At 47.3% G+C, this 9,406-nt stretch overlaps 1 protein-coding gene across 1 annotated transcript in view; it reads right to left on the minus strand.

Moving 5' to 3' along the window:
* Positions 1 to 7,690, minus strand: part of RRN3 (RRN3 homolog, RNA polymerase I transcription factor) — a 27,815-nt gene extending 20,125 nt beyond the window's left edge. The window contains exons 1-6 of the mRNA XM_004587095.4: positions 7,468 to 7,690; positions 6,364 to 6,469; positions 3,936 to 3,992; positions 1,769 to 1,858; positions 1,533 to 1,662; positions 1,051 to 1,110 (exon numbers count right to left, since the gene is read on the minus strand). Coding sequence (XP_004587152.1) covers positions 1,051 to 1,110; positions 1,533 to 1,662; positions 1,769 to 1,858; positions 3,936 to 3,992; positions 6,364 to 6,469; positions 7,468 to 7,556 — 532 coding nt within the window. The 5' untranslated portion in view covers positions 7,557 to 7,690. The remainder of the gene's footprint in view (positions 1 to 1,050; positions 1,111 to 1,532; positions 1,663 to 1,768; positions 1,859 to 3,935; positions 3,993 to 6,363; positions 6,470 to 7,467) is intronic.
* Between the last annotated feature and the right edge of the window lie 1,716 nt (positions 7,691 to 9,406).

Below are 9,406 nucleotides of genomic sequence, written 5' to 3' on the forward strand. Positions count from 1 at the left end.
TGGACAGTGCCTGGCTCTTGGCTTTGGCCCTGTCCAGCCAAACTGGTCCTCTACCACTGTTACAAGCCTCTCAGGAGTGAAACAGCAACTGGGAGATCTTTCTATCGCTGTGCCTCTCAAATAAGTAAATCAAAACTGAAAACCAAACAAAAAACAGCGAAAACTGAAAAAAATGACACTAGAAACTAAAAACACGTGTCCGCCAAGACTGAAATAATTTATCAGAGAAGGAACTTAGATTTTTTTAAAAATGAAAACTCAGCTAAGGTTTTCACTATTTCAATCTACTTACTTGAGGGTACAGTATTTTTCTTTTTTAAAATTTATTTATTTGAAACCAAGAGTTTCAGAGACAGAGAACGAGAGTTAAGAAAGAGCTTCTCCGGGGCCCTGTAGCGTGGCCTAGCGGCTAAAGTCCTCGCCTTGAAAGTCCCGGGATCCCATATGGGCACCGGTTCTAATCCCGGCAGCTCCACTTCCCATCCAGCTCCCTGCTTATGGCCTGGGAAAGCAGTCGAGGACGGCCCAAAGCTTTGGGACACTGCACCCGCGTGGGAGACCCGGAAGAGGTTCCAGGTTCCCGGCTTCGGATCAGCGCAGCACCGGCCCGTTGCAGCTCACTTGGGGAGTGAAACATCGGATGGAAGATCTTCCTCTCTGTCTCTCCTCCTCTCTGTATATCCGGCTTTCCAAAAACAATAAAAATCTTAAAAAAAAAAAAAAAAAAAAGAAAGAGCTCCCCCATCCACTGGCTCACTCTTAAACGGCTGCAACACTCAGAGCTACACCAGGCCGAAACCAGGAGCTAAGAGCTTCATCCAGGTCTCCCACCAGTTGGGCCATCCTCTGCCGCTTTCCCAGGCACGTTACCAGGGAGCTGAATAGTAAGTAGAACAGCCAGACTCACCCAGATGTGATGCTAGCATTGTAAGAAGCAGATTTTTCTACCAGGCAACAATGCAAGCCCGTGCTGCGAGTATATTTTATCATTTAGCACATTTTATCTGTGACGCAAGAAACACTCTTGGTTTTACACATTTGCATACTTACTATCATCTTCATCATCAGAATCTGAAACAGTCACGTCACCTTCCTTAATGATCACTCGAGCTTTTGAGAGAAAAAGATGATACGCTTCAGTCAGTGACCTAGACAAAGCACACCTATAACCCCCTGGGCCCCCCAAAATCTCATCTTCTCAGAGGCTAAACAGTGCCATGATCACATTTACAACATGGGAGGTAGCAGCAGGGGAGTTGAGCAACTTCATAAGCAATTACAAATTCTGAAATGAGTCTGAGGCCTCACTGAGGCCGATGCCAATGCATAAACATCACAGCAACCAATCAGTGCACACACCTCCACGGCACTGTCCCCCAGGACTGGTGTCAACACGAGTCCTGAACTCTTCCCACGGTGGCAGGATCCCCAATGGGTAAGTGGAAATTAGCATTCTATTGAAGAGATATTTAAAAAAAAAAAAAAAAAGAAAAGAAAACAAAACGCAAAGCAAGCAAACACAAGTCACTTACGAGGTACACAATGAGACACAATCATGCTGAGACACGGTCTGAGGAACACGGTCTGTGCTGAGACAAGATTGCCAAGGAAAGTCAAATACTCTTCCACCACCGTGTGGCTTCTTTTCAACCAAGGCAATTTCTGAAGTTGGGGGAGGGAAGACAATGGCAATAGCTTAATGACAAAATATAGACTAATTTCAAAGTACTGCAGTGCATTCTAGTCGGTGAATAAATGGCAAACTTACCAGCAGAATGTTGATGAGCTGCTCAAAGTCTTTGGTCAAATACATAATAGACGAGCGGAATTCCAACAGCCAGTTGATGATTTGGTCATCCTTAATTGGAAGAAAGAAAACAAACCCACAAATCCTCTAAGATAACAGAATGTTCGTGTAAGATGCCAGTCACAAACTTGGAATCAAACCAAAGCTGTGTATTAAAACATAAGATGTCGGGCTTGGCAGCGTGGCCTAGTGGCTAACGTCCTCGTCTTGATCCCATATGGCTGCTGGTTCTAATCCCGGCAGCTCCACTTCCTCTCTATCTCTCCTCCTCTCAGTATACCTGACTTTGTAATAAAAATAAAATAGATCTTTAAAAAAAAAAAAAAAAACATAAGATGTCACCGGACCCAGTGCAATGCCTAGTGGCTAAATTCCTCGCCTTGAACATGCAGGGATCCCATATGGGCATCAGTTCATATCCCATCCAGCTCCCTGCTTGTCACCTGGGAAAGCAGTCTAGGACCACCCAAAGCCTTGGGAACCTGCACCCACTTGGGAGACCTGGGAGAAGCTCCTGGCTTCAGATTGGGTCAGCACTGGCCAGTGCGGTTTCTTGGAGAATGAACCAGCAGACAGCAGATCTTTCTGTCTCTCTTTGTACATCTCCCTTTCCAATAAAAATAAATCTTTTTCTTTAATTTGCCTTTCCAATAAAAATAAAATAGATCTTAATAAAAATAAAAATTTAATGATGTATTTTTCCCAGCAGATTGTACAAGAAGTAGGGCAGTAATAACAATGAAGCACATACAGAAGGCTCCAGAAGGACTGGGTCAGTGATGTCGACATTAAGTTTGGAGGCCCTCTGACAGCCTGTGGGTAATACACCCAACAGGACATTAGGAAACAAGCCTATAGTGCCCACGAGCAATCTGAGCTAAAGATCCCAACGGGGACATTACCAGCACACAGGGATCACACTGGAAAAATGTGGCTACAAGGGTTCAGTCTGAATGAGTCAGTACCAAGTTCAAGTCAGAAGTGAGCATAAAAGACAGAGAGGGCAAGACACTGAAAGAAAGGTTTGAAGTGTCTGACCAGCCATGCCAACTGCCTCAAAGGAGTAGCACTGAGGCTTTACAGCCTGCAGGAAATCGCTGGTAATCTTTGTCAGGATAATTACAGCAATAATATGTACAGAAGCCTTTAACTAAACGTGAGTAAGAAAGGAGGGTGTAGACAGTCACCAGGAAGAAAGTATTAGCTGATAATGAAAAGTCTGAGGTTGTCCGAAGTGCTTCTTGGATATTAGCTCACTGAATTCTACCTAAAACCTTGTAGGCAAGGTCAGAAAACTTGTTCGAGATGACAGTCAGTGACACTGAGCTGGGATTTAATCGCAGACAGCCAACTTTGACTACCACCATCGCAGACCACTTTCCAAAACTGGGCAGTAAAGGATGGAAGGTGAGCTGTTACTATTCCTGTTACTACTCCTGGGAAACAAGGAAACAGAAACAATCTGAAAGTCAGTGAACCACAGAGGAAAGACCTGAGGGCAGCAGGAGAAGCAGAAAGGATTGTGGCAGGCTTTCCTGACCTTAGCCACCTTAGCTTTGGGGCTAGACCATTCATGCTTTAACAGCACCTGCCACGCACCCAACAGCAGCACTCTCCAATTCTGACAGGCAAGGAATGTTTCCAATCATCAAATGTCCCCAGACAGGGTAAAAACATTCCTGACTGACGATTAAATTTAGAAGAATAGGGCCTGGCACGGTAGCCTAATGGTTCAAGTCCTCGCCTTGCACATGATAGGATCCCATATTGGTGCTGGTTCATATCCCGGCTGCTCTATTTCCCTTCCAGCTTCCTCCTTGTAGCCTGAGAAAGCAGCTGAAGACAGACCAAAGCGTTGGCAACCTGCACCCGCGTGGGATACCCAAAAGAAGCTCCTGGCTTCGGATCAGCTCAGCTCCAGCCATTTCAGCCTGAATGAACCAGCGAACAGAAGATACTTCTCTGGGTCGCTCTTATTCTCCATAAATCTAACTTTCCAGTAAAAATAAATAAATATATTTTTTAGAAGAATGGAGAAAGTTTTGGGGGATAGAATAGGTCCAAAAGTGCAAATCAATGTTCAAAATAACAACAGTGTTGCGAAGAATCAAACAAGAAACCTAATTACCTTTATGTCTGGATCTGACAGCTGGTTCTTTAACAACTCAAAGTCATTTGTTTCACCCTGCGCAAGAATGGGGACAAAATGAAGTTACAATACTTGCTTGGATTTCTTTTAAATATCATCAGCAGATCTTTTAAGTATTCTTCAACAATGGCCCCGCGGTGTGGCCTAGCAGCTAAAGTCGTTGCCTTGAATGTGCCAGGATCCCATATGGGCGCCGGTTCTAATCCCGGCAGCTCCACTTCCCATCCAGCTCCCTGCTTGTGGCCTGGGAAAGCAGTCGAGGACAGCCTGATGCTTTGGGATCCTGCACCCATGTGGGAGACCTGGAGGAAATTCCTGGCTGGCTCCTGGCTCCGGATTGGCACAGCATCGGCCGTTGCGTTCACTTGGGCAGTGGTTCATCAGACGCAAGATCTTCCTCTCTATCTCTCCTCCTCTCTGTATATCTGATTTTGCAATAAAAATAAATAAACCTTTAAAAAATATATATTCTTCAACAGTGAATGAAATTACAAAAGGAACACTGTGGAGCAGGTTTCAGGCCTAGCAATTTAGACACCGTTGAGATGCTAATATCTGGGGCCTTGCCCAACAGCCTGGTGGCTGAAGTCCTCGCCCTGTATGTGCTGGGATCCCATATTTGTGCCAGTTCATATCCTAGCTGTTCTACTTTCTTTCCACCTCCTTCTCTGTGGCCTGGGAAAGCAGTGGAGGAAAGCGCAAAGCCTTGGGATCCTACACCCACATGGGAGACCTAGAAAAAGCTCCTGGCTCTTGGCTTCGGATCAGCTCAGTTCCAGCCATCGTGGCCACTTGGGAAGTGAACCACTGGATGGAAGATCTTTGTCTCCTCCTCTCTGTAAATCAGAGTTTATAATAAAAAATAAGTAAATCTTAAAAAAAGAGAAAAGATGCTAATATCCCCAACCACAATGGCATACCTGCAATCAACACTAACTACGTTCCTAAAGTCGATTTCCTGCTAAGGCAGACCCTGGGAGGCCGCGGCACCAGCAGTAGCAACATGGTTTCTGCCACTCAGTGGTAACCATGACTGAACTAACTCCCCGCTTCAGCCCAGTCGTGACCACTACACGCTTTTAGGAAATGAGCCAAGACATGAGAGCTGACTCTCCCTCAATTTTAAAATACATTAAAATTTTCACCTATCAGTTGCAACCATAAACTCAACCGCAAAATTTCAAAAAATGGGCCAGCCCTGTGGCGCAGGGGATTAAACTGCTACCTGCACTGCCAGCATCCCACATAGAGGCACTGTTGTCCCAGCTGCCCCACTTTCAACCTATTCTCTAATGAGCCTGGGGAAAGAAGTGAAAGTTACCTAGAGTTAGTACTTCGGTCTGCGCGACCCATGTGGCAGACCTACATTGAGAGCCAGGCTCTGGACTGGACTAACCATGGCCACTGCGGACATTTGGTGGGTGAATCAGCAAATGTAAGAGCTCTTTCTCTTGGGCTAGGTGCCATAGCCTAGTAGCTAAACTCCTGACTTTGCATGTACCAAGATCCCATTTAGGCACCAGTTTGTATCCCAGCTGCTCCATTTCCCTTCCAGTTCCCTCTTTGTGGCTTGGGAAAGCAGTCAAGGACGGTCCAAAGCCTGCGGACCCTGCACCTGTGTGGGAGACCTGGAGGAAGCTCCTGGCTCCTAGCTTCAGATCAGCTCAGCTCCAGCCACTGGGGCTGCTTAGGGAATGAACCAGCTGACAGAAGATCTTTCTCTGTGTCTCTCCTTCTGTTTGTCAATCTGTCTTTCCAATAAAAATAAATAAGTTTTAAAAGAGAGAGAGAAAATAGAAAGCATCCTAAGGCCTTTTTATTGCAGTAGTTACTAAAGTTTTTTTTTAAGATACTACGTAAATAAAGCATACAAAGAAGTGAAACCTCAGCAAGGTGTAATTACTCTCATCCTGTGTGGACAGCATCATGCTATTATTTTTTATTTCAATACTACTTTTCTTTATTTTTTTAGAGATTTATTTATTTTTATTGGAAAGTCAGACATACACACAGGAGACAGAAAGAAATATTTCCATCCGATGATTCACTCCCTAAGCGGCTGCAACAGCCAAAGCTGTGCCAATCTGAAACCAGGAGCCAGGAACTTCTTCCAGGTCTCCCACATGGGTGCAGGGTCCCAAGGCTTTGGACCGTCCTCAACTGCCTTCCCAGGCCACAAGCAGGGAGTTGGATGGGAAGCAGGGCCTCCAGGGTTAGAACAAACACACATATGGGATCCTGGAGCGTTCAAGGCGAGGACTTTAGCCACTAGACTACTGCACCAGGACCTCAATACTGCTTTTCTAACATCTTATTACTTCTACTGGTCATGAGCATTAATAGTTATAATAATTCTGTTGGCCACAGGGACCGACAGAAACCAAGCACCGTCTGTTTTCTCTCTTACCTTTTTGTACTTCAGCAAGACTTCCGTCACGGTCCCCCCAAATCGCACAGTTTTTCTTGGCGGGGAGCTGAAGAAATCTCTCTCTAACGTGAGCATGTCTGAAATCCTGCGGAACCAAGATCACCAGGCTATCACCTTTGTAACAGCGACCAGCAAAAACACTAGCAGCCAGCTTTCACTGACACCACACTGCCCAGGGCGAAGGCCTCCCTGCAACGTGGACCTGCTTATTCCCCCAAAGCCATGTTTTCACGCAGCAACCTAACGATCTTGGGGGGAAAAAAACTATCTTCCTGCTTCACCCAAACTCTTGCACGTCGAACCCTACAACATGCTGCCCTGAATCTGATCCCCTGTTGACTAAGTTCCCTGCTGCTTCCCGCTCCACTTGCTGCTCCACTCTATCAGCAAGACAGATCTCCGCCTGCGGAATTCTCGTCTTGCTTCTAAAGCAAGTTCCAAGTCTGAAGCCTTCTCCAAATAAAGCAGCCGACCGTCCCTTCCCTCTCCAACTGCCCTGTTGTATTCTCTCACAACATTTGAGGCGAAAATTACCTAGCTCATTTAGGTTAACTGTCTTTCCCCACCTGGAAAGCAAGTGCATTATTTAGTCTCTTTGGGTGGGCCGCAGTACCCCAGAGCCTAACACAGTCAGCAAGCTTGGCGAGAGCTAGGAATGATCCTTCCCCAAGTGTTTTTACAAGGTCAGCTATGGGAGAGGCAAGCACCCTTCTACGACTCCTAAACCTCAAGATGCTTTATGGTGGTCAGGGATTGTGCAAGACACGGGCCTGGAAACCAATTTCAAACAATACCTTGGGATTCGGCTTGCCATCGGGATCAGCACTTGGATGAAAATCCCCAGCAGCCCGCGAAGCCCTTCCCCATCGGGACAGGGGCCGAGAGGGGTGAGGATGGCGCGCAGCACGGGCTTGCTCGCCCAGGCCCCATCCGTCCGCAGGCCCCACTCGCGAGGCGCGATCGGCCTCCCACAGCCATCACGCTCCATCACCTTTGTCCTGGGCGCTGCATCCCTCCCCGTCCCCTTCCCCACATCCGACCCAGATCCCCCACGCGCGCACTAAGAAACGACCCGAGACTCACCCAGCCCGCGACGCCCGCAGTCCCTGAGCCGCAGACGCGGGGGAAGCCGCCTCGCCCGGCAACCGCGTGTGAAGCAGCGGGGCCGCCATGGGGCCGGATCGACGCCACTTGCTACGCCTCGCGCCGGAAGTCGGCCGTGTTCCACAGACCGCCTCGTTCCGGAAGAGACGCAGACGAGCCGGCAGCCGGCAGCCAATCAGAGTCCCCGTCTTGGGAGAGGGTGTTGCTGCCGGTGGGCTAGAGCGCCTGCAATGCCACCCGCGGTGGGCCCCTCCTTCCGCTTGGCGGACTTTCTCCGCCCTGAAAGGCCGTCGGGGCTGAGGGCGTCCTCCGCCCTGGACACAGGAGACATAACAAAGCTTGCCTTCGGTTCGATCCCGAAATGCTTCTCCTCCTTCCACCCGACCCCAGAAAAAAGGCGGGAACAACCAAGGGGTGCTAAGCGGTGGCTGTGTTCCCCACAGCATTAGCTTATTGGAGTCCATCGAAACCGTGATCGGCTGTAACCTTCACCAACAAAAGGGGATTCAAACTCGGTTTTGTGTTCCCACAGCTTGGGCTCCATGTCCACTGCTCATCTTCACAGCCAGCCAAGACCAGGACACAGGCTTGACCTGCTCACCCACACTGAAGCCTCAGGGCTGTTACCCATCCCGAGATGACAAACCTGAGGCGAGAGGAGAACAAGAAGCGAGAAGCGTTAACCGCGGCTTGAGTTTTTAAATGAGAAGGAGACAGCCAGGACCAAGCAAGCAGGGTTCTTTCAGGCTTTTGGAACTGCTTTCCCAGGCCACAAGCAGGGAGCTGGATAGGAAGCTGGGCTGCCGGTATTAGAACCAGGCCCATGCAAGGCAAGGACTTCAGCCACTAAGCTATCGTGCCAGGCCCTGCCCTATGTTCTTAGCACTTCAGTTTTCTTACCCACAAAGACAAACTATTTTTTTTTTTTAAGAAAGCGGAGCCACTGGGATTTGAACTGGTGGTGCCCATATGGGATCCCAGTGCATGCAAGCCAAAGACCTCAGCCACTAGGCCTCTGCACAGGGCCTGACAAACTATTTTTTGTTTAAAACTATTTCAGAACTACTGTGTGAATCAGAGAACATAAAGCACAAAACAGAGTAAATCATGGAGACGAAGACATGAGGCTTTCAGTGGATGACAGGAGTGCGTGCCTACTCTCTTTCCTGTAAACACCAGGTGTACTGCGATACTTGATACTTGTAGCCAAGTGACAACCTGTAGATACAGAGTTGGATATTATGTTGGTTCATTCATGCTATGGTAACAAAACGTCAGAGACCAGTAAACTTATAAACAACAGAAATGTGTTTCTCCTAGTGCTGGCGGCTGGGTGGACCAAGAACAAGGTATTACCAACTGCGGGCTCTGTTGAGTGTCTGCTGGCTGGTTCCAAGAGGGTGCCTTGCTGTTGAATTTCAGGTGATATACACTGAATCTTCATATGGTGGAAGAGACAAGAGGGAAAAAAAAAGGTTCCAGCTAGTTCCCTAAAACCCTCTCATAAGGCCACTAATCCCCTTTAATGACTTCCTGAAGGTCCCATCTGGTAATATTATCACATTGTAAAATAAATAAATCTTTAAAAAAATATATTATCACATTGGCCATTCAGCTTTGACATGCACACTTTGGAGGACACAAGCCAACCATACTGGATGCACTGTGCAGAAGAAGGAAATAATTCATGAATTTTCCAGCAGGAACATTGTGTCTTATTAGTTTCCTGTAAGTTTTTAAGGCTTTTATCTTTAAAATGACAGCTAACGCCTAATAGTTTAGGGCTTGGTAATCTAGTTTATGGAGTAGTTAGCACCTAGATTTCTTGCTGTACAACAGTAGAAACAGAGAGAAGCCAAGTGACATTAGTAGAGACACTGTGTTTGTATTCTCCACAGCAGCTTAACTTTACTAAAAG

Source organism: Ochotona princeps, chromosome 24 (genome assembly GCF_030435755.1).
Source record: "Ochotona princeps isolate mOchPri1 chromosome 24, mOchPri1.hap1, whole genome shotgun sequence".
Taxonomy (NCBI): Eukaryota; Metazoa; Chordata; class Mammalia; order Lagomorpha; family Ochotonidae; genus Ochotona; species Ochotona princeps.